The sequence below is a fragment of the Blennius ocellaris genome (assembly GCF_963422515.1).
Source record: "Blennius ocellaris genome assembly, chromosome: 15".
Taxonomy (NCBI): domain Eukaryota; kingdom Metazoa; phylum Chordata; class Actinopteri; order Blenniiformes; family Blenniidae; genus Blennius; species Blennius ocellaris.
Genome location: NC_137664.1, coordinates 20,857,610 through 20,883,780, shown reverse-complemented (window position 1 = coordinate 20,883,780; position 26,171 = coordinate 20,857,610). Strand labels below are relative to the sequence as shown.

The following is a 26,171-nucleotide window of genomic DNA, read 5'->3' as shown; positions in this document are numbered from 1 at the left end:
GAGGTCCGTGTTGCGGATGTCGTTTTGGGAGTGGACCGTGCGTTATTTCACTGTCGGCTCTCATCGTTGTTTTTGCCCACATCCTGCTTTTTATTTTTTATTTTGTTTTGTTTTTCCTCTTTCCCCCAAACATGTTGCTTCCACGTATTGTCTCAGGCCAAACCCAAGAAATTGTTTGGGTTTGTGTCAAAAACATGAAGAAAAAAAAAAAAGTCACAACAACAGGTGATGTCGCCTTTAAAAAGTCACTTTGTGTACATCCCGGTGAAGAACACGCACACGCACACACACACACTCACACACATAAACACACACACACACACACACACACACGCACGCACGCACGCACGCACACACACACACACACACACACACACACACACACACACACACACACACACACACACACACAGCTGATAAAGTAGCAACAGGATGAAGAGAAGCTCTTAGAGTTACAATATAAGAACACAAAGGACCTTTTGTTATGTGAGTGACGCTTGTGGAGATTCTTTCCCACCATAATAATAAAAAAAAGAAAATAATGACGTCACAGAGCCTGTCTGGGTGTGATAAATACATGACATGTCGATTAACCAGCTCATCCATTTGTAATTCAATTCACTGATATTTCTATACCCCCCCCCCCCAATACAACACAGTCAGTTCAAGACACTTGTACTGAGAAAACAGCAGAAAAAAAGCAAGAAAAATTGACGTAAACAGCAGATCATCTGCTTTTTTGATATAAGTTCTAATGTAGGATCTAAAATGTAACTTACTATAGTTGTAATACTTAAAGTAAACAGCTGTAACAAACACCTGCTGACGCCAACAGATATTCTTGAGTGTGAAATGCAGAAAGTCCAACTTGCAATCAAGGCGAGTTTTTTTGAAAATTCTGATTGCGTTCAAAGTAAATGTAGTAGAAGTGTTTTATGCTGGTGAATTCCCGTGTTATTTCCTCAGCACACCTCAGTGGCTATACAAGAGAGTTATTGTTCCCCACAAAGTAAACGGTGTTTACAGAAAAAAAGAAAAGAAAGAAAGAAATTCACTGCAGGTTTTTTGAGAGGAGAATAAAAAAAAAAAACAACAAACCGGCGGAAAACAGGAAAGCATCGGTGAGTTAGAGCGGTGGCCGCAGCGTCTCTGACGGATTACCTCCACAGTGCAAACAAACCTGCACACAGCGCAGGTATCTATCTGCACACACACACACACACGCACACACACATTAGCCTGCTTTTTTCCTGTGGCGGCGATCTTGTGAAATCCCCTTCTTCTCGCCCAAAAACCCCCCAAAAAACTAAACACCCTAAACTAAACTAAAACCCTAAACTAAAACAGTCGACAGTTGTTCTCATTTCACTGGCGACAAATAATCCACACTATTGATCAGCGGATGCACATGCAGCAGCTTGTTTTCATGGCTGAATTACAATATATAACAAGAATTTTCTCAAAATTTCATACTTTTGATGCGTATTTATTAATTTTTTTGGGATTCTGTTGTTATTTGTCTGCATTTCCACTGGCGTGGCTGACATAGTGAGATTAATTTGCTATAATGCTCCGGCCCGCCCCGAAGCAGATGGCGTTCCAGCAGAGGTCACGCCTCCCGCCGAGCTCTGTTACACTGTTGGATGTCACGGCGGCGGCGGTGGCCTGACGCCGAGCGCCATTCCCAAACGAAAGCCTTTCCACCCGGTGGACGGCGGGGGGGCCGAGAGCGGGATGCCCCGGGTTGTTATAACACATAACGGGAGAGCTTCCACCAGTCAAACGCTCCTTGAAGTGACAGGCCCCACACACACACACACACACACACACACACACATCTGGGCGTTTCCTGTTTCGTTTCTTTCTGAATCTGTCTGAAAAAAAAAAATCACATTTCACGTCTCCGCCCACGTGTGAGACCACTTTTTTTGGTTTCAGTGTTCTTCTCTCCGGTCAGTCACACACATGGTTAAACCCCCCACCCCCCCACCATTAGTTCAGTTTAAAGCGCTGGTGCTTTTAAAGCATCAGCACTCAGCACTCGTTGTGCAGCCTTTAAAGATTTATTAGATAAAGAGGTTGAGTCTTCCTTTGATATTGAACACTATGAAGTGAAGATATCTGCATTATCTGGTGGTGGAGGAGGGTTTTTTTTTTGGGGGGGGGGGGGGGGGGGGGTTAAAAATGGCATTTTTCTATTAAAAGATAAAATTGGAACAGATTATTTAAGGATGTATTATATAGCGAGCGACTAAATTAACATAAAGGGGGTGAGTCAGTTGAAAATGGATTTAGATTCACAATATTTAGGGAAAGATTGTCTTTTTTTTGCCTTAATTATGGTTCAGTGACCTTCTTCCTTGCAGTGCCACTTTTGGAAACTATCTCTTAGGTCACCAGCTGGTCATATCTAAAGTATACTGTATAGCATGTGGAAACATTTTATTTTGAAATATTCATAACTTTCTTATACAGTGTGTTTGTAAGTACAGTGTACATGTGAGCACAGCATTCACCACAACAGTAATATTGGTTTTCTAACCACATTGGACCTCCACCCACCTCCACACACCTCCTTCCTTCTTGACTGTTCTCCTTCCTGGTGGTTTTCAACCGTATTAATTACTATTGTTAATTGCTGTTGGAATCTGTAGGTGTTTGAAATTGGTTTTTAAATCACGTTCTGCCAAAAGATCAATGAGAGGTGGAAGATATTTCAGCATCTTCATCACCAGGGACATTTGGACCAGCAGTTTGTTGCTCAGGAGGATTTGCTGGTTAAAAACCATCACGATGCCCCTCAAGACCCTAAATCCTCCTCACGCTCTCCGCTGCTTCTTTATTCTCAATCAACCGAACAAATCCGCTGTCCACTTTCTGTCTGCGGAAATGCAACCGCCGCATGTGTGTGTGTGTGGAGGCAGTAGAGTGCCGAGGCCGTTTGTTTCAAAATGCACAAAATTGGCTTTTTGAAAATGTTGTTTTTTTGCCTGCTGAGTCTCTGCAGGCGGTGACCTCCGATGACTCCGTCTGAGGAGGCTCTGGCTCCATCCTGGGCTTTCAGTCTGCCTGATAATGTGCGGTAAATGCCGAGGCCTGCATTATGTGACATCACCCCTCTCAGCATCACTCGGATGGTCCGAATGGTGCTGAGGCAGGCGGCTGTGTGTGTGTGTGTGTGTGTGTGTGTGTGTGTGTGTGTGTGTGTGTGTGTGTGTGTGTGTGTGTGTGCGCAGGTCTGCTCTGTTTGGAGCGTCACGACTTCCTGTCTCCGTGTGTCCTGGCAGAGACAACCGAGGAGTTGTTACAGAGAGCTCGCCGATCGTTTCCACAAATGACTCGTGCGGTGACGCCGTTCACCATGTTTTCTCTCGTGTGAAATCGGGGCTTCGCTTTGATTGACCCACTGAGTTGTCATGAGAAACAGGCCAGTGTGTGACTTCCCAGGGAGCACGTTGAAGTTCGAGGCTCCCCAAGTTTGCACTTCTTTTTTTCCCCATCAAGTTTCATTTCCTGATCCAACAGCATAGATTGCTTGTAGTTTGACCCCAGCATCCAGGGTCCAAACCTGAAGATTGAGCTTTACCAGAACGTACAACTGGGCCTCGTGTTACTCCACCGGTTTTCTGACGTAGAGGCTCACTATTGTGACGTAATGCAGTTGTGAACAGATGCAGATCACACTGAATACATCTTTTAAGTTGGTGTATCCAACGCGGCACTGAACACCATTTGTTTTAGTTTAGTCATTGTTGCTGACAGAGGACGCTTCCTGTCATGCAGAACATCCTTTAAAGGCAGAAATGCTTGTTCAGACATTTTACTACAGTGGTTTAGGTTCACCAGAGGCAGCTTTCTGAAAATTTTTCTTTTTTTTTTTTTCTTTTTGAGTGTGTCTGGGCTGATAAGCTGCACATGCTCTCCATTACAGGATCTCACCACATGACCCGTATGGATCCTGGTTCAGTCTTTTATTTACTTTGTGGTCTGAGTGTGGGTGTGTGCAGTTACCATGTATCATGATGGCATGAATACGAAAGGATGTTAAGACTCAAATGCAAGGGCCTGCTAAAGTGGTGAATATTGCAGAAGCCAAAGTCGGAGCCTCACTCCATTATTGATGACGGAGACCATTAGACAGCGGTTCCATTGATTCGCTTCCATAAGAAGACGGTGGTGAAAGCAGGAGTCACACACATGCGTGTGAATGAATCAACGTGAACGGGCTCTTACACGCGCCGTTGTCTCATACTGCCAGACGTGACCTTACCGGCGACCCCTGAAATGACGCTCATGGCGGAAAGCTGTCTGGTGCCCAGATAATGGCTAATAGAAGCGCAGCCGCCGTGATGGAGGAGATCGTTTGTCTTCTTACAGTGAAGTTTAAATGGTTGGACCGTGTGCAACCGAAAATCTTGAACAATAAAGACACTTTCTGATGGACCGCAAAATTAAAAAAATAGAGGGTCAGCATTTCTATTTAATTAGAAATATGGGTGACAACAATCAGCCACTCACAGGCGAAACACATCAGGTTGGGGAACAGCAATCAGACACAGGGAGCCTGAAACAAGAAGAAGAGAGACCAAACATGAACAATGACACGATGTCCCCATTTGTTTCCATGTAATTGCAGAGAAAAGTAAGTTTTTCCTGTTGCTATGGGGACGGCCCACGGAAGGATTTAAACATGCGATGTACATTTTTGGAAAATATGCTGGAGCGCAACAGGGATCGAGCTATTTTTGTCAGGTTGTCAAGATAAAACATACAAGATACTCTCTCCGTCCAGGACAAACTAAAACAGTCCTGCTCGTGAGATTTTGTATTTGCAGTTCGCTTTCAAACTGTGAGCAGCTTGTGTTAAGACCGGCTGGTAGAGAAAGGAGAAGTTCACTTGAAGTAAAAGTTACAAGTTACATTTGTGTGTGCAGTTCACATTGATGTTTGACGATTTGAAGCTGAACTTCTGGAACTTTGTTATCTAAGCTGTTGTTCTCCAACAGACAGAAAGACGGGCTCCAAATAAAAAGGCGAAACCCCCCCCCCCCCCCCCCACAAATTCACTGAGCATTTGTGTATTATTGAATTTATCAGCTTGTCACCTCAAAGAAATTGCTCCTGTTGTGTTGATACCAGTTTTTCCATTTTAGAGATTTTTACCGAAAACCGACGACCTGCTGATAATGTTGCGTATTTCTGAAATGGATCCTTCTCTATCTCAGTGTTTACTTGCCAGAGTGCTTGTGTGACTTGTTGGAAATAGCAGGTTGTGTTTCACCTGATTGATTTTGGCAGCTGATATTTTGCTAGTACGGAGCTTGTTTTGGTCTCCAGCTGCTGACAGTTTCTGCGCGAGTGTCGAACTTAAAGGTATACAGGAGGATTTTCAGGAATTTTAGGAAAGAACCGCCCTCTCCACCGTTTGAAAAAAATGCGCATGCGCAACGCTGTACCTGCTCCCGAGACGGAACGCCTACTAAAACGCGTGCGAGAGACATGCACGAGCCCAGTTCTCCTCGTGCACGCTCTGTTTACAAGTCACAAGTCGGCATCGCCCACATAAGCTCACTTTACAAGATTTGCACCAGAGGGCGTGAAACTGTGTAAAAATGTCGGAGAATAATGCGTCGGGTCGGCCACCGGCATGATGAGAACCGTGTGGAGTGAGCTGCGCGCAGGGACGAGCACGTACGACGGCCTTACGTCATATATCACCAGAATGATTGACAATTGGGAGGACCAGTTATTTTGATGATCCACCCGGAAGAAGAAAATCCTCTACTATACCTTTAACAAGTGCGTGAGACTATTATGTTCTGTTTTTGGGGAGGGTTTTTTTTTTTTTGATGCTCAGTGAGAAGCATGTAGAACTTTATAGATGAGTAAGGGTTAGGGTCTGTTTGGTTCGGGCTCCTCTTGCTCTCTTCCCCCATGTATGGTCACCTGACCCAGGAGGTGTTGCCATACAGACTCAGCGGCTCAGCTTTTATGGACAGTTCATCTCATGTGGGATACCGCTATATTGACGGTTTCACCCTCGGCTCGGACGCTGACAAAAACGTTACGTTTGTCAACTCGGAGAAACAAGAGAGACGGTTGATTAGGAGACGAGTCACTTGGCTCGAAAGTTCCTTTGTGTCTGGGAAGGCAGAGGCAGATCATGAAACATGTGGTCTGACCTGATTGAGGTAATACAAACCACAGGCTTGATGTAAAGCAAGGCATCCCTCGGGTCTTACAGTAATGCACGGGCAAACACAAAGGGTGTTTATGTCGAAGGTAAGGCCTGGTGACTGCAAGGGGAGCTTGATGTTTCCATCCACACCTCTTTACTGATCAGACTGTGTTTTCTGCAGTCGGTCCTGATGAGACCGTGGGTCATTATCCGCCTGGGCCCAAACAGTAAAGCCCTGTTTTACACAACAATGGCTTCAAGTGAAAATGAAAAACCTCCATTGCGTTTTCGCTTTTCCGATTACACAACAGTCGGAGCTTGGAGCCACTGAAAATGCACTTTTTGAAAACGCTCCCGCCCCGTCTCCATGGAAACGTTAGGGAAAACACCCCTACCCCGTCCCCTGCAGTAATGTTTTATTGACATATCTATTTATTCATTTGTTTGTTTGTCGACTGGCTGTTTGCAGGAATGTACACTGGGAAGCTGCACGGGAATTACACCTTGTGGGATAAATAAAGTTGTCTGAACTGAGCGGTACTTTTTGGAGGTGCCGCGACTGCTCAGTAGAGGGACAATAACAACAATGGCTGCCTCCAGAGTGTGACGACTCCCAGTCCATGTTCTCCTGGGACTTGGTAGTTTCATAGTCCACAGTCACCGTAATAACAATCCGACTAACTCGCCTGTTCACGAGTGTCTGTGTTCTCCCGTTCTTAACGTTATAGCAGCTTGTTTTCAAAACGTTGCCACATAAACTCAAAGCCTTTCTGAAACGAAAATGTCCAAAAAATGATACATTTTCAATTAAAACGTTGCCGTGTGGATTCGCTCACCGGTCGAGACGCCCAAACCATTTGAAACGTCCATGTGGAGCCTCACTTTGAGGTGCAGGGTCGGGTCTTTACTCTCACCGAGTTCCTTTCCCAGAGCTTACTCTTCCAGGTAGCTCTGGAAATCCCTTGTCCACGCAAACCCAACACAACTCTGGCCAAATGACCGAACCATTTTTAACGACGTTAATAATCCAGCCCTCTATCTGTCTGCACGGTCTTAATGTCGCCTCAATGAAATGGTTTTGGGGGAGTCGTCTTTCAGCAGCGTGTCCTCGCTTGTTCACGCGGCAGCAATCGCTTCAGCGTGGAATATCGTCGGGGACAACTCTGAGGATGAGACGAGCTGTTGGGGTGTGTTAAATGTGTGATGCAGTTCTCGAGGCTCTAGAGGATGTGGTCCCACGGCTCCAGGACACTAACCCACAAACCTGCCGGGCCTCTAATCCTGTTTGTTGGCAGTTAATCTCCTAAAAAGGCTGAAATTGACTTGGAATACAAATCCAGCTGTAGTAAGTATATCTTAGTTAACCTTGATGTCTTCCAAACATCGACTGCTCACGCTGCAGACCTTCATTACGTAGCAGAACTTGTTTCTGTACACAGTGTCTATTGTCTACGGCTCTATGTGTGCAGTTTTTCTCAGTGACGCTGGGCTTTCAGCTCTGGCGGGATTGTGCAGGCCTCAGGGGTCTGAGTGTATCTTGACCTCAGCGCCCTGATTAGAGAGCAGCCTGAGAACCACCACTCACGTGTCATCAGCACAAATCTTTACTTGGATCACCGAGATAACAGTGTGACAGGAGCCTGTGTGTCTCATAAACTGCTACCACTCCATTTAATTGTAGTTGTTCTGTAACGTTGTGACAGCGTAACATTTTCATTTGAAACTAAGTGTAAGTGGCATTGATATTTATCTCTCACACAAAAAAAAGGAAAAATAATGCAATTTCCAGCAGGTGACTGTGGTGCAAAAAGGGGCTGAATGATGACAAGTTCACACTCGATTCTGTTTCCTTATTCAGTCAAAGCAAAATAAACAAAATTCAATTATCATAGAAAAACAGGGGCCATAACGAGTTCAAAAGCGTTCCTGAATGATTCTTCGCTCTTTCTTTATTTTTGCTCCCTAAAACCGTCTCTTTAATAAAGGAAGTTAAACTCGAAGTTAAACTCTAAAGAACTTTGTTTGGGTGTCGTCTTTCACACTCCGGTGTCTTTCTCTTTGTCTTTCGAGCGTAACGGTGACTCAGACTGACTCCATTCTCTCCGCCGCCCCCTCAGCGAGGGCGAGAGACATCCATCCACACTTGCTCTCCGCCATAGACGGAGGTCTCATCACCAGCCCCCCCACCCCCCAGACTTAGTCATGTTAATTACAACTTCACTCTGACCTCCATTACCAACACACTGTCTAACCTCACAGCTGCTTTTTTGAACGTCTACTGTAAGAGGATTGTGTGTCATTCTGTCTGATAGGCACAGACTGATCACCCCCCCCCCCCCCCCCCCCACACACACACACACACACACACACACACACAACCCTTCCCCCTTCTGAAAAGCTGTCCTACTTCCTGCGATGTGGAAAAACAAAAAAGCAAAAAAGCAGTCTGCAGAAATTGATGTCACTCCTGCGGTGGAACAAATGTTGATCTGTGCTTGATAAGAAAGAAGCTAAAGATAGAAAAAAAACAACACGTCGGCTGGCTGATAAGACGCTGGTTTACGGCTGCGCTGGCATGTTGTTATCGGTGGAGCGTTTGCAAGAAGGGCCACATGGATTAACTCAGTCCAAAAACACAGTGTGGCAGTTGAAATAGGGAATTAGCACCTTTCAGATTCTCCCTTTTTCAGTGTTTTCTTCTTCTAAAAGTAGATCGTTAGCCGATGACATGGCGACAGTAGGACGTACAGCCGCCACAAAGATTTATTTTCACCACTTGTGGATTATATTTTGATCCTCCACCGAGCATTAGTGCAGCTTTGACCTTTTATTGAACCAGGTTCAATCCTCTTGAGATAAATTTGGCTTTTTTTTAATATTAAAGTTAAACAGTGTAGATTCTTGTTTTTTTTTTAAGGAAAAAACTGTTGGAGGGTAAAAAGAGATAATGATAATTTCCTGAATATTCTTGTAAAATTCAGTGTTTATATTTCTTTGTTTACTATTAATTGATGAGGCCCGTGAACCAAAACAAGATTCTCCGATCCAACCCCATCAAACCACCATGTAAATTGTGAAAATGTCAAAGAAAACATAGATTTCTTTTTTCTAAACAAATCTTCTAAGAGAAGAAGACACAACACTGAGACTCGTTGCTTCCGTGGAAGACACGCTGCAAAATATTTGGCACATTTTCAAATATTATAGTAGATTTTGCTTGTTTTAAAAGTCATTTACTTTTTTTTTTTTTGTCCTTGATTTTACTGTATAATCTTAATTCTAATAATCTAGATTTAAAAATCTTATGTCAATATTTCTTATCAAGTAGAATTTATTTGCTGCATGAACACATCATGTCACTTATTACTTGTTTACTTCTGAAATTCGTTGTATACATCTTATATTTCGGCGGTTGAGTGATTTGAACATTTCACTTAATTTTTTCACCAGAAGGCTTCATTGAAATTGGCTTCATGTTGACATTGGAATCATTTCCACTGAACATATTAATATTTCCATCCTATATAGTCTGAGCCACAACAAAGAAAAACTTTAACATTTAAAAAAGTTTCAATTTAAAGGTTATTATTGCACTTTTTAAGCGGTCCGGTTCAGTCAAGATAAGACATTCTGTATGTGGCCCCTGAACTAGAATGTGTTTGACCCCCCCCCCCCCTGGTTTTAACACTTTCAGTCTATAGATAGATATATTAAAACATTCTCTTCAGGAAGTGCCAGAGGCTGGATTGAAACGCAAAAAGTTGTTGATGTATGTGGCTTGAAGCATGATAAAAACTGTTTTAATTGCTTAAATATGCATACGGTGCTATTTTAATTCACGTTTCCCAAAAAACAAAAGTCTTGCTTTCTGTATAGGAATATTTACAGTATGATTTTCTATCAATCATCTCTCCTGTGGTGGGATATATATATTCTATTACTGAACATGATTTCTATTTTAATACGATACAAGCGTATTTAGAATTTAAATATTGAATAATATCTTATCTAAAGATTTTAAAAGCTTCCTTTGGCATTATAGTTGATAATGTATTTAGGATTTCCATCTCCCATAAACAACATTTGCACTTAAATCGTTGCTGCTGCTGCTCCCATTCACATCTAACCCTGATGTCTCTCAGTCTGCGGTGCTTCGGTTGCCATAGTTACCCCTCCATAAACAAGACATTGGCTTTATAGAAGTTGCCCGGTTCTCAGTGCTGATAAATTGGAGCTGCAGGCGTTGTTGTTTTGAATCTGCTTCACCGGCAAAGAAAAGGTCAGTGATGATGATGACGATTGTGAAATCTTTTGGAAATGTATATTCCGATAACACGGGGGGGGGGGGACTCTCCAGAGCCACAGTCCAGGCGGGAAGCTGTTTCTCTAAAGGTCAGTCGTGGCTCAGAGAGCCGCAGACGTTTGGACATCAGAGCTTATCGGCAGCCCGTCTGCCGCTGCAGCCGCAGGTCCGGCGAGGAAGCAGCGCAAACACACTCCAGAGGTGTCGGCTGGGGTTTCACTCGTCGGGTCCGAAGGTTGGTTTGTGGCGTCAACAGATACCAAGTGACTAATGTGCCATTTGAAGCCCAGGAGGTTTAGGTTTCGAAGTAAATGTCCCACCCATACCTGGATATAGCACATTGATAATGAACCGCCGTCCGTTCTGTTTAGACATGGAATTCTCTGAGTGTTCCTTCAGAAAGAAAGATCTTCTGCTTCCTGGAAAAGAAAGTTAAGAGAACAGATGGAAAAAAATAAAAAAATAGAGATTTTATTTTGTATCCCAACTTTTGATAATCATTTCTCAGTATTTGACATAATTTTGTGACATTTTGAAGACCAAACTAAACCAATAACAACGAATTAACAGCAATGTTATTATTGAAATACAAAGAAAAGAAGTAGAAGAAGTGTTTTGTTTTTTGTTTTTTTTTAGTTTAGCTTAGTTTTTCAGCGGACTATAACTTGTATAAGTTCCAGTGGCGAGTTGATATGTGTTTTTTACTTTTAATTTTCAATGGAAAGGATCAGTAGAAACAGTTAAGATAAAGGGGCAGAGAATATGAGATCATTTAAATAAGTATTTCTATTCTATTTTATTCTATTCTGTTCTGTTCTATTCTATTCTATAGTTGAGAGTGACCCGGAATAGCAACCTAACGTCATCATCAATATACCAACTATATCATTTTCAGTGTTTCGCCCGTTGTGTGTAAACGTGAAAGTTTTATAAGAGGCTATAATTTGGTTATAAATTACAATTAGATGCTAATATCATTTATCTGCAGTCTGTTTTATTTAATGTTGTCATTCTGTCTCCGAAGATCAAGCTGGATTTCTCTCTTCCTCTTTGTCTTCAAGAGCGTCAGATTTAAATCATCATTAAATTACCGCTCCACACGTTTACTGTTCCTCAGGTGGAAACATCAGATGGAAACAAAGCAAAACCCTTTTTGAAACGGGAAGCGTTATCACGCCTGCTGTAAACTGACGTCAGGTCAAATGAGGACAGTAACTGGTTTCCATTAAGGGAAAGTCGGTGTTTAAATGCAGGCCTTTGACAGATCCCATTAAAAACCAACCCTGAGCTGGCAGAAAGGTGTTTACACATCTTCTGCAGTTTCTGAGCCTAGAACTCACACAGCTCAGGCTGATACTAGAAAATAAATAAATCCTCTTGGAACAAGCAGGAGCTGCCGAGCGTTGAGATCGAAATCAAAGCAAGCTTTGTTTACAAGACACACAGTTGGAATAGAAAGTTGATCTCGCTAACATACATACAGTATATATCACCCAGGATACAAGATAAAGAATGTAGAACACATATCTCAACCAGAATAGGAGAGAATATAGTCAAGACACAGACTGCTGAGAATCTAAATATGGAAGTTAAAATAAAAAAATGAAATGTGCAATATATGATACAATATATACCTGAAATATTCAATATGCCCCTGAAATGTGCCATATAATAACAGCGTGGCCCTCAGAACAAGCTGTAATAGTTTTGGTGTCCCCCCCCCCAGTCACATCAGAAGTTTTTTGGATTCCCACCCGACGCAGTGAAACGTGGTCCGCCCGCCAGAGCGAGCAGATTACCCGTCTTCTGGTTTCATGATGTAACTCCGCGCAGGGATAATCCCCTTACACATGCGTGCAAACACGGGCGGCGGCGGGCGCGTGCTGCAGGCCGACCAAGCTGCGATACATGCAAACATCATAAACTGATTAGTGGGAGTCAAGCACACACATTTCAAGCTGCATTTGTAACATTACGTAACGGCGCAGTTACTTTAAGCTCCGTATCAACCCAAGCAGTAGGAAGGGTTGTGTCTGCCTCAGCCCATCCAGACCTGGGGGGGGGTTTCCCCTCACACCCACGACCCATAGATCAGAAGATCAGGTGGCCGTGTTTGACACGTCCCACCGAGAGGCCTCAGACAGGACGCGGGGAAAGTGAGAGGGACTAATCGTTTGCGGCACTTAAAGTCCTAGTGAAATGTAAAACACTACTTTGCAAAAAACGATAGTTGGGGTTCTACTTCTAAGGTTCCTCTGACTCTGCCCCACCACTGCTGTCGCATAACAAAGTTATTTGGATTTTGAATCTCCAGCCGAGGAAGTCGGGGGAATCCTTCTTCTTCGTGGGCGTGACGTCAAGAGTTGTGCAGATCTCCATCTGTTGTGTTTATATTGGCTTGTTTCCTCTTAAATATCCAAGTTTTAACAGTGTTTTGAAGTTATAGTCTGCGTTTTATGAGCCTTGACGAAAGATTGAGCCTGGAAGAGACCTGAGAGAGGAGAAAAGGAGCACAGGCGCGCGGCTAGCGGGAGCCGCTAGCTCGGGCGGCTAGCAGACGATCAGGTAATACCTGGACTCATCTTCGGTGATTCCGCGCAGTCGGAAAAGCGCTTCGACGTGTTCGATCCAGGAAGCCTCAAAGCCTCAAAGGTGAAAACTGGCGGCTGCTGAGGAGACGAGGACGAATGGAGGACGAAGCATCTTCTGCTTCCTCAAACATGTTCCAGACGGGGTCACCGATGGCAGAACCACCTTCTGTGTCTTCTTCATCAATCACTGGGTTTAAGATGCCCGATGATGATGAAATATCGTTAAATTCAGCCTCTTCGTGGTCAAAACTCTGATCCTCCATAATGTAAACACAACATGGGCGTGTGCACAACCAGTGACATCACTATTATTGTCAGAAGCTCCGCCCAGCAGCGGAAATACCGCCGTTTATCGGCTATTTTCTCGCAGATTGCCGTGTTTTAACATTTTACCCTTGGACCAGTTAGCATAAAAATGATCCTAGAAGCGACAGCCAGCGTGTTTTGGAAGTCGAACTTTCATTTCACTAGGACTTTAAAGATTTAATGAAGACATTGAAGCGTGGCGGTCAGATTACTGGGTCGTCCCGCTGAATGAGGTTGTGTCCTCCTGGCTTTGGTGACGGAACTAGAAATAGTATAAAAACTCAATTCCGACATTGTAAATGTTGGTTCCATTTGCCGCATGTTGTAAAAAAAGAAGGTTTCCTTGACTTTTTAGGAGTTACCAAGTTCTGAGTGGTACGTTTACTGAGAATTGACCATGTTGTATCCAGCGACTGTCTGTAAATACACGTCTGTGACTTTTTGTATAATATGTACAGACGTGAAAGAATACCTGAGGACGGATGAGTGCGCGTCACTCAGGAAACAGCCAGCCATCGCTTTTTGAGTGGGTTTTAAGAGATTTCATAAGGTTAATGACCGCAATTACCACAGAACTCAAAAGTCAACGGCAATATAGGAACTTTTTTTTTATTATTATCAAAGATGTAATTCATTTCCGTGTTGGAGGAGACAGTTTAACCCCTTCAGTCCTCTTATCTCTACATGAACAGATGTGTTTTTGGCGTTTTCACGAAAGGCTTTCTTTATTAATTTCTTTTTTTTTTTTTTTTTATTCAAACTGTAGTGTAAAACCATACATTCAACAGCTAAACCCACTGAACGTGACACTTTAAATAACCTGTTTGAAGCCCACTGCTAACAGGTTACCACTGGTTCAGAGCCCAGGAGTTAAGAGGAAAGAGAAATCGTGAATACTTACTTAATAACAGTGTATTTCATAACAGCTTTTATCTTTTGCAAGCGAGCAAAGATTTCTATTTGTCACTGGATCGAATCACAAGTCTCTCAGATCACCTGCAGAGCTGTTTACATGATGTTTCAAGTGAAAACACATAATTTTAGTCTTTATATTTCAGAAAGGTTTCTCATTTTCGAGTTTTGAAAACAATGTCCGTTTATAAGGTAACGTAAGGAATACAAGAAAACTATGTAGTTATCATACCAGGCCACACGTTGGCGCTGCTGGTTGTTTTTTTTCGTTTTTTGTAATATATAATGAAACCACACACATGTCATAGAACAATGTGTTGTAAACAGACGATGAAGTTGGATTGTTGTCACGGTAACTGTCAATTATAAAACCATCACGTTCCGGAGAGTGCTGACACTGGAGGACACGTGGTTATTGTCCATCGCCGTGGCGACCATGACCAGGAGCAGCGTTTCGCAAAAGTCGCATTTCCCGCCATTTCCGACAAAGATGCGATTGAAGCGTTTTCAAAAAGTTTTCCATTTTCACTTGAAAGCCGGTCGCGACCTTCAATGTTAGTCCACTTAATCCAGAGTTTATTGTTTTACTCTCAGTTGATTATGCTGATTCTAACAATCTTTGTTAAATTGTTGCTTTCTGTGCTGTACAGTGATGAGAAAGACAGATACTGCTGAACAGGTGTTCATATTAATACCCCCCGACTTTAATTTTGGAGGGTTGTGAAACCAGGAAACACTGGTGCCTGGATCGATTTAGCAGAAGAAGAAGAAGAAGAAGAACCGTTGGCCAACAGCTTCTGCCTTTCAGATAAGAGTTCCTCCCCCTCGTTTTGGTTCAACTAATTCTGAAACTGGTTGAAACAGACCTTTAGGGACTTAGAACGGCAAAATCCCCCTTTAATTCAAAACTCTACAACTAGAATGTGAAAACTTCTCACCTCGTGTGTTTCAAATGCAAATTTAACGTAAGATTTCTGCTCGTGTTCATAAGAAAAAAGGCGATACGATGTCTTTTGGGATTGTGTTACTTCAAGGTTGTGTTTTGTAGCCCCGTTATCGCAGGCAGACGGTGCTTCGGGAGCTTTCATACCTCATTATGCTGGAATGTACGGGCTACGCCGGCCGCGTCTTGCTGCATTTGCGGAATGTTGATTAATTCAAGTCATTCAAAACAGCTCTTCCTGGTCCCATTCACACTCCGCCGACCCGCTTCAGGACGGAACCCCGAGTCCCCGCCAAGGCAGCGGTTCATTCCCCCCCGGTGTCGAGAGGCCGGTGGGGCTTGTTCTTTTCAAGGCCCCAGACCTGAAACACACTCACTGAGGCTCCTTTGTGCTTCACCGTGTCAGCAGAAACCAGACCCTCCATAATAAGGAACGGCCATTATCAGCCCCGCTTCCCTGCTTCCCCTCAGACCCACGATTTTCTGTTCCCACGTGCTGACGCAACCGCCCGCCAACGCTTTTTTTTTTTTTTTTTATCCCACCAGCCTGGAAAAGTCCAACGGTTGTTGGCGAAATGGCTTATCTGGCTCTGCGTTTTGTTAAGTGGACAGGTTTTTTTCATGATGAAGCGGCGCTCCTGAAGGCAGGGCAAACAGCAGGTTGCATAATGTTCATAATTGTCAGGAAAGTTTGCCCTGGAGGCCAGAATTCCTGCACAGAGACAAAACACTGCAACAAGAAACAATGAAAAACTCTAGGAACTGATACAGATTCAGGTGAATGTTAAAAGATGTTTTTTTGGCTTTTGTTTTTATTGTATTTTACTCTTGGATGATTCAGTTATTCATAACTATTCATGACTTATTTAATTGTTTTAGCCAAGAATCAGAATCATTCCTATAAACAACAAAATTGTAAGTGTCGCTTGTGCCACATTATAAATGTATGAGGTTTAAAAGTCCACATTTCATGACTAAAGGAGTTGTTTTCGCACCTTTCTGCCACGCTTTCTACTTGTCTGGAGTCACTAAACATATAAATTCCATAAATTGAAGAAAAAACACCTTTAAAAAAATTGCTAAACCAACAAAACTTTGTGTGATTGGTACAATGTATATACTGTATTACATGGATTTTCCTGCCTTGGCTGTTTAATATATATTATTTAACTATTTGTATTCGCTGTCCATTTCTTTTTTCCCCCCATTTTGCCCTGTTTCTTCTTTTCTTCTTCTTTACAGTTTTCTTTTCCTTTCTTTTCTTTTTTCCCTTCCCCCCTTACCTATTTCACTTTTTACTTTCTTAATAAAAATCTCTGTACTTGCAAGTTTAATCAGCCGAGTTTAACCACTTTTACTGTATTTTTATATTATTATTTGAGTGCTTTTAAGCTATTTCATCAATTTTGGGGCAATTCTGGCTCTTTTAGCTGTTTGATTTTATTTAGCTGTTTTTAGTTTGGAGATTAAGCCACTTTGGAAAGTCAACGTTCTGCACAAATAAGATCAAAATATAAGGAAAACATTTTTTTACAAGAAGGTTTAAAAGAGAACAATAAACCCATAAAAACACTCCGATATGAAAACACAGTCGTACAATATACATCCCAATCTAATCCAATGTTTTATCTGTATTATATTGTTATAGCATAATTTTTTTTCCTTTACTGGTGGGACACTGTTAACCACTTTATTTGAGTTGTTTATTTGTTTTTTACTGTATTTTCTTACGTGTGAACTTTCCTCTTTGGGCCTCTTGGCCTTGAGCTCTGTCCTTCGCTTGTCTCCTTTGTTCCTGTTGTGACTCGTTCTAGTTCCATTGTAACAAACTCACCTCAGGCTACAAAGTCATCTAACCCTATTTGATTTTATTTTTTTAAATTGTAACATTAATTCTAACATTTCCAATTTGATTCCACACTTTTTAGCCTTTTTTAATTGTATCGAAATTATATTTTCTATTCAGATTTACTCTCATCACGCCAACTCAATCTCTAACATTAGTCTTTATTTACATTTAGAGGTTGGACTCCACACCATGTCTTAGCATTTCAGCTTTACACGTGTGGAGTTGTGTTCACACCTGTAATTTACCGTCCAACATTTCAACTTTATGCTTGATGTTTTGCACCTGATAGCGTGAAAACGCCTTTTCAACAGCTGTTGTTTTCAGTGTGTGTGTGTGTGTGTGTGTGTGTGTGTGTGTGTGTGGGTGTAGGTCACTGAAAGTGCACTGAGGTGGCTTGTTGAACTTCCTGTTTTTTTTTTTCCCAGAAAAAAAAATTACCAAAATTCACATGCAAATATACGAAAAGGCAGATTCAGTTTTCTGTGCAGACATTAACTTTTAAAATGTTCTCGCCGGGCGTTGGTATGATTCAGTAGAAAAAATTGTCTTTGGGCTGTAAAGGTGCTGCACCCTGCATCCTCCACCTCCTCCTCCACCTCCTCCACTAGACCAGTGTTTTTCAACCACTGTGCCGCGGCACACTGGTGTTCCGCGAGATACAGTCAGGTGTGCCGTGGGAAATTGTCCAATGTCACATTTTTTCTAAATATACATTTGCTCTAACAGCCGCTATCAGCTGTGAGAGCAGTGGGTTGAAGAGTAATCGTGTATTAATACTGTGGCGAGTGCCGCGGAAGAATTGCTCTGAGTCGTGATTCTTTACTGCCAGCTGATCACCAGAGGCTTTTATTTTGACATCACAACAGGATGAGACTCCACACAACACATTTCTCACTCATGGTTGCACACCAACATCCAACAAACCAAACTAGATGAAATAATTAACTCTCTGAACCGAGGAACAAAAACACAACACAAGCACAAATCAACACACACAACAGCCCCAACAATAACCCTCAATAACCTCCGGCAACACATAACCTGAACTCCCATCATGCCCTGCAGCGACCAACTCCGTGATCACTACAATACTCTTCGCCAATAGATGGCAGCACAGAACGTTGGCGGTGAAATCAAAACTTAACAGACGTTAATCTCCACCACCTCCTGCTCCCATCTTGTATCAAAGTACTGTGTCAGTGACAGTGATGGAGAAGTTTTTGAAAAGGAAAATAAAAAAAGAAATTGGGAAATACTTTTTTCTGTATTTATTTGATTCCTACTGATAAAACTTTGATGAGAATGACTTTATATTGTTAATAGAGGCTACAGAGTTTAACATTTTAACATTTTCCGGTGGTGGTGTGCCTCCAGATGTTTCCAAAGAAAAAAGTGTGCCTTGCCTCAAAAAAGGTTGAAAAACACTGGTCTAGAGGAAACACTCTGAAACGCAGCACTGCTGTTTACATCTTCCAGCCTGTATCGATTCACACCTCCCCCCTCCAGGCCCGTCTGCCCACACAGTTTTAATTTGCGCCATGTAATCGGTAGTAGCACGCGGATCGTCTCCGCCCACAGACGCTGGTTGATGTGATGAGGAGACCTGGACCGACAGCAGTTGGCAACTGCTGAGTCAGAACGATCTCCACTGCAGACTCCCCTCTCGCTGCCCGCCGTCGCTTCCTCTCTCCGCCAGCAGCAGCAGCAGCAGCTGGATGTTTTTTCCTGCCGTGGCCCGTGGCGGAGGCTCCTGCCCCGACACATCCCGGCTGCACAGTAGACTGGATTGTAGACTTTAAACTTGGGAACTTTGAGAATATCTGGGATGAAGCTGTCGTGAGAAGAACCTGACATTATGGCTGCTTGATGGCATGTCAGCTTCTGTAACGTTTAGTAATGTCATTTTAGTTGAGGGGCCCGGCTTCCTCTTGAAGGGACTGGTAAAGTTGTCCCATTATAACCTTTAAAGTTTGTATTTGTTGTGGCACATGAGTATATGTGATGAGTTTCCTTCTATTTTCATTAAAACAACCATCACTGCTGAAAATGACTACAAACTCAACATGAATCCAATTTTTAATGGAGCAGAATACAGTAATACGTCCAAATCAACTTCCTCTATTCTGGGTTTTTTTTTTTTTTTTTTTAACAAACTACAAACAGCATGGCTTTTTGAGGCTGGTGTGACAGCAGATGTCTCAGCTCAGGACTCCTGAGAATGTTGTTAAAAAGAAAAGCAGGTTTTGGCCCCGGGGCCTGATGTTTGACACCCCTGATCTCAGGGTCAGATCAAGTTTTGAAAATGTCATCTGTGGATCTTGGCGGCACAATATTAGGTCCACAAGTAATATGACTTACACTTCAGTAGGGGATATTGTTTTGAGATTTATCCTTCCATTTAACAAAGCTCTTTTTCCTGACAATAATTCACATCTGTTACAACTCTTGTACAGCCCTGTACGTTAAATTGAAAGAAAAAAAGATTATGATTAAATATAAATTGCCATTAGAGCAGAACGCTCCGCTCTGTAGATTTTCTGCTTTATTGTGAATATTTTCAGTTGAAAAACTCCAATTTGATAATTGAAGCAAAAGAACAAAACAAGAAATCTCGTTATATACATTATATATGTTTATATCGTTGTCAGGAGAATTTCAAAGTAAAAGAACCTCAGGGAATCAGCCAGAGCGATTTAAAAGATTTTAAGACAGTTTTAGGACATTTCTTGCTGTAAGAAGAGACAAAGTCACAGGACAACCTCTGCACGGTTGTCCAGGAGTTTATCGAACGATAAGAAAGACTCAAGGTTACAAAAAGTAGCACGGCGGTTCTTCTTTGAAACTCACACTGTGAACTTACACGTCATTGTTTCTGAGGCAAAAACACGATTTCTCTCACAATCATACACTTATTTATCATTTAATGGATGTTATTTTCATATATATCATACACATGTCACACATACTTGTGCATCTACGTTTTATTCATTGCATATTATATATTAGCAGCAACTACAATATAAAAAACAAACCTAAAAACCTAAAAATTGCAAACAGTACAAGATACAGTTTGGCTTTTTTTTGCCCACTGAAGAAGCTGTTTAGTGCAGAGCAACATTTAAGGCATTTAATTTAATGACGCAGAATCAGAACTCCTTGAACAAACAACGATCCATCGAATCTCGTGACAATAATTGTCAGTCGTCTCTTTAATCCCAGACCTTTTAAAAAAAAAATAATAATAATTTTAAAACCCTGGACTAAAGAAGGACCCGGGTGTTTCAGTGTTTTTCCCTTTTTTGGGGGATGGTGGTGGGGGGGGGGGTTCCTGTGATGGACTGTTGTGACACGGATCATCTTCATTTCTGTGCCTCATCCTCACCGGGTCCATCTGGCCCACGGTGCCCGTGGAGACGCCCGTCCATAATTCAGCTGCAGACATCCAGCCGCTCAGCCCCACTGCAGACGGTGATAGTAACAGATTACCCCCCCCACACTGACCTCTCACAGGCTGAGCGGTTTGTCTTCCCTTAGCAGAGTGCCGTAAACAATTACTTGTTGAAGTGAAAGCCTTTTTTGTTGTTTTTGTTCAATTTGCTGGCTGTCCATGATGGGCCATGACTTCATATGTGTGAGCTGAAAGGTATTATTCTCCATGAAGGAAGGCAGATGGCCGCAGCAGCAGATTGCGGCATTTAGTTAATGACCAAATAAGTGAACGTTAGCGTGCATGGCTGAAGGGCAGCGCCCCCGCTTTGTGAGCCGTGGCTGTTTTCACCAGCGGCGACGGTCCCTCCTCTTACCACAACCGGTGCCAGCAGCCCTGCTAGTGTGGAGGGCACAGCCATCTGCTGCCACCAGTGTGTGTGTGTGTGTGTGTGTGTGTGTGTGTGTGCGATGAGCAGTCTTGAGCGTCATCGTTTTGAAGATCAGTCCCTTTTCATGTGACATTTTATTTATTAAAGCAGAAATGCTTGGAGTCGTGCCCTAATCTCTTCTGTAGTTTTTTTATTTATTTATTTTTGGGCAGATGATTTGTGCATGTTTTAGCACCTTCAGGTGCAAAACCAGCTGACATCTCGCCAGCCTTTATGATGTAACGGACGCACACGGCGAGGCGAGGAGTGCACGGTGTTGTTCTGGTGGTATAGTGCTTGTCGGTAGAACACAGGAACATCTTTCAGCTTTTTTTTTCCCCCCAGGGTTCTCAAAAAAACATTTCGTCCACACACTGTCACTATGAAAACGACTCATCACGAGACTTCAGGGCGTATAGTACACATGCCAGGCCTGGAGGGGGCGCTGTGGCTCACCAAAACGTTTTGGGGCTTCTAAAATGCCGCCACTTGTGGATAGCAGGTGATAACTGATGATCCTGCGGGCCGGATTCCAGCGACAATATCTAACTAGACTCATCAGGTGAATATATTTTGTTTCCAGCTGTGGTAACAGTTAAACTTACGGTTCTATATCAAATTATTTCAAATTATTTGACCATTTCAATTGCCTCTCTGATGATTTTCACCTTTGTCACCGTCCCGTGAAGCTTTCTGGCGCCCCCCAGTGGAAGCCTCCTCGAAAAACAACTTCTCTAACCTGTTTCGCCGTCAGCGTCCACGCTTTTATTTACAGTAGCCACTTCATCCTCACAAAGGTGCCTTTAATTAGGCGGCTCCTCCTCGTCCCGGTCTGTTGACACAGGCGCCACACAAAACAAATGGCGGAGGGCTTCGGCGATGTAGCGGCGTCATTCTAATGCTAATCGGTGTTTGTTGAGCTGCTCGTCTGTGTTTTTCACGCTGCGTTGACCCAGCGGACTGGAATCAGACAAGGAAACTTGGATAATTGAAGTTTTCACACGAAATAAGAATGAATCATGTTTATTTTTGACATATTCTTTTAGGTAATCAGTCATTATTTAACATGTCATTATGGGCTGTGTGTCCTTTATTGTAAGTATTACTGTGGAGGGTTCTAGTTGGACTTTTAATAAGGGACTTTTCTTTTATAATGGAGATCCGACAACCCTAGAGACTTTTATTTTCTCCTCATTACTCTGCTGTCTTTTGTTGTGTGGACGGCAAATGTCCTCACAGAATTATTACACCTGGATATTGGATGTCTTCTGCCAAACACACTCCTTTTTTTTCTTTTTTTTTTAACAGATACAGGTATAAACTGGTCCTAAAACAGAAAAAAAGCATGTTAAAATCAGTGAGTCAAACAATGAAGGTGGTTTTGTCACCATGTTGATTTGCATGGATTAAAACTTGGTGAATTACTTTTTTTGGACCGTTCTTTGATTTTAGTCGTTTGTATGAATCACACATTCAGAACATTGAGAGTCAGTCACTGCATGAATCAACGTATCGCTGACTAAAAGTCCTGCCATGTAGCAGCTGATGGAAGAAACACTTCCTCTGATGTTGGTTCCTCCGTAAGAGTTTGGTCAAATATGGCACAGATCAGTGTGTGACGTTGCTTGATTTACGAGGCAGTGAAATAAACAAACAAAAAAAAGCACATTTTGTGATCTTGCGTTCACACAAACATCCCAGTGACTGATTCATTTCTTCAATCACCCCGGCGTGAGTCCGATGGGCTTCGGGGACGTGGACTGACCCGTGTTGTCTCCCCTCTTGGGCCCACAGCCATCAAGGTGAACTGCCAGGGCTCGTGCGGGATCTCCAACAAGGTGAACGACGCCTCCTGGACCCTGGAGGAGCAGTACTTCAACAGCACGCTGTCCGTGGCTGACAAAGGTGACGGCGGCCACACGCTACAACCACTCACACCATATTTATCCAAACGCTGTGGGCTATTGAAAACAAGCTACCGAACCGTTTGTCCCTACGTTTGTGTTCTGATTAGCCACTGATGCTCGAATTTCTCAAATGATTCACCGTCGCCTGGCCCAAAGGTAAAGCAAAACACTTCAAACTATATTAGTGTTTACCTGGGGGTTTTCTGCGGCTGTTCTAGGGTGTTTCGTGGACAAAGAATAACTGTTCAGTGAAAGTATTTCTTCTTTTTAGCTCCAGATTTCTTCTTTTGAACCCATTTTATTTTGTAATTTATTCACAATCAAAAAGCACATCATAGTCCAAAAATAGTCCAAATTAGAAAAAAAAACTAAAAGGTTAGGGTTAATTAGGGTTAATTGTTCTGTGTAAACATGGCACTACTGCTGGTATATATGTATAAAACCCTAACCCTATAATTAATAAACATAACATACATATTTGCCCCTTCTATGCCAACATGCAGTCACTTAAGCCAAGATCCTATTTCTTTTAGTCATTTTCCAAAAACATTGATTGAAGGATGAAGGCCAAATAACCACGTTTAAATCAATTCCGCTGAAATATTGTGAAACCAAATGCAGTTTAAACGAGAAATGATGAGTTTCAAGTATGAAGCTGGGTTTACGGTTCACTCTGTAATTTGTGAGGACGTTTGTTTGGCTCCCAACATGAGCAAAGTGGCCAATTAAGGCTTTCAAATCAAATAAAAAAAAAGGAATTTGTGAACATTAGTGGTTCCCACATCTTGTGCCCAGTTTAAAACCACACCACACATGCAGGGACGTTCTTTTGTTTTGCGAGCGTGTGCCTCCGCGCTTTGTATGTGTGGCTCGTGGCGGCCGTAAGCCACAAGGTGAAATGTGCCGTGCATGAAAAGTGTTGGAAATGCAAATGAGAGGGTGGAAGGTGAGGACAGTCGTCAGAGCAGCTCATCCTCCGTTAATGCAACACAAAGCAGGTCAATGGTTAACGGCTGCTATCAGCAGCGCCAGCACACACATTTTGTTTGAACTTTCTCACTACTATTCAAGAGGATACAGTGTCTTTATTGCTTTTTGCACATTGGCACTTAAGACTGCTTTTTACCATTTTTCATGTAGAATTCAAATATGACGCTGTCACAGACCGGCATGGTATAATTAATTAATATAATTAGATTAATAACTCTTTTCATAGTTGAATAGTCTTTTCTAATAATTGAATGATGGACTGTTGAATGACACGACGGCTCATATGATGGACGCATAGTTTTTGCATGTACCTTTCACTTTTGAATGGATACGGTACCTGGGAGTCGATGCCGGTACTCAACTGGACCAGTTTTCTGTACTTTTTTGTGCCTTTATGTGGAAATATAACATTAATTTAAATTTAGAAATATATAAATGTTAATTTGTTTAATGATAACATATCAAAAAGTTTCAATTTAACATATTCATTAATGTGATGGTAGATCTGTAGATCTGTGACGGTATTATTCCTATTATTCAAAAATAATACCATCACAGATCTACCATCTGTAGATCTGTGATGGTATTATTTCTGAATAATAGATTATATAATAGATGATCATTTCCAAATAATATTAATGTGGCGGTAGATCTGCGATGGTAGAGCTCAGGCTGTCAAATTGTGCGCTGTTCAGCTTAGAGAAGCATCTTGTAGCCAGGATCGTCCTCATATGAGAAGTATTCCACTGCTGGCCTTGCACCTCGCGTCACACTTATCGCTGCAAAAGCGATATGAGAATTTGTGCGTGCGCTGCTGGGTTCAAGTCTGGCTCGGGAAATTGCCTCCTCTTTCCCTCACAATCACAAGGATATGTTTCACTAATAGAATATTTTATATTAATATTTCTTTACACCGCGACTTCAGAAACACTGAGGACTGTGTAGTTTGTGTGTGGAGCCATGAGTTGTTTTGGTCGTGAAACCACATGCAGAGCAATGTAAACATTAACGATGGCGAGGACTCTGACGTTCACGGGGACAAAATCAACCTGTTGTCTAATCCAGGGCTTTTCAACCTTTTTTGAGGCAAGGCACACTTTTTTGTTTGGAAACATCTGGAGGCACACCACCACCCGAAAATGTTAAAATGTGAAACTCTGTAGCCTCTATTAACAATATAAAGTCATTCTCATCAACGTTTTATCAACAGGAATCAAATAAATACAGAAAAAATAGTATTTCCCAATTTCTTTTTTTAATTTTTACTCCCTCAGTGTGAAACCTGGACCTGACGGATGAAGATCTGAGATCCTGGTTCACATTCTTCCTTTTCAAAAACTTCTCCATCACTGTCACTGACACAGTACTTTGATACAAGATGGGAGCAGGAGGTGGAGATTAACCACACTGACGTCTGTCACTTTCCATTTCACCGGCAAAGTTCTGTGCTGCCATCTAGTGGTGAAGAGTATTTATACATGATTACTCTCCAACACACTGGTCTGACAGCTGACAGCGACTGTGAGAGCAAGTGTTTTTAGAAAAAGTTTTTTAGAAAACAAATGTGAAATTGGATAATTTCCCACAGCACACCTGACTAGATCTATATCACACGGAACACCAGTGTGCCGCGGCACAGTGGTTGAAAAACACTGGTCTAATCTATCGTTTGTTTTTGATTTAATGTTCATACAGAAGAATGAGCTGATGAGAAAACTCCTCAATCTCCAGTCAGTTGTAATAACACCAGGCTGCTTGACCTCAGTGGCTGAAACCATTGGGTTGGCCTCTCTGGTTAAAGTCAGAAGCTGGTTCTAACAAAGAGACGTTCCTCCATTATATAGTCCACCTGCCAGTTTCCCCTCCACACCGCGGGATTGGTACCCTTCACATTAGAATGGATACGGTTACCGATACCGGTACTCAACGCTGCCAATTTTCTGTACTGTTGTGTGTATTTGTTCAGTAATAAATGTTCATTTAAATCAATTTAATTGAAGAAAGATCTTGTGCTGAAGCAGGAGCTTCCTCATAACAGAAGTATTCCCACCGTCACAAATATTGCAGCGAGTGCAATCTGCGTCGAATTCTGAAAAACGGAGCCTCTCGAGCACTTTCCATCAGCCGGCTGGGGAAAAAAAATCACATGGTGTTCTACTCTCACACTCACAACGATGTGTTTAGGTACCGAAGACTGGTACCTGATTGATTTTACTCGGTAGTCCCGACAGAATTCTGTATCGATCGACAAGTATGGAATTCGGTACCCAGCGACACCCAATACACTGTGTACCGTTCATAAACAAGCTTATATTATGAGTTTGTATCATACTGC

At 42.4% G+C, this 26,171-nt stretch overlaps 1 protein-coding gene across 1 annotated transcript in view; it reads left to right on the top strand.

The window, feature by feature from the left end:
* The window catches only part of arrdc1b (arrestin domain containing 1b), a gene marked incomplete at both ends in the record, with an annotated part of 37,057 nt that overhangs the window by 358 nt on the left and 10,528 nt on the right, over positions 1-26,171 (top strand). The window contains one exon of the mRNA XM_080510444.1: positions 22,734-22,844. Within this exon, the coding sequence (XP_080366570.1) occupies positions 22,734-22,844 (111 nt within the window). The remainder of the gene's footprint in view (positions 1-22,733; positions 22,845-26,171) is intronic.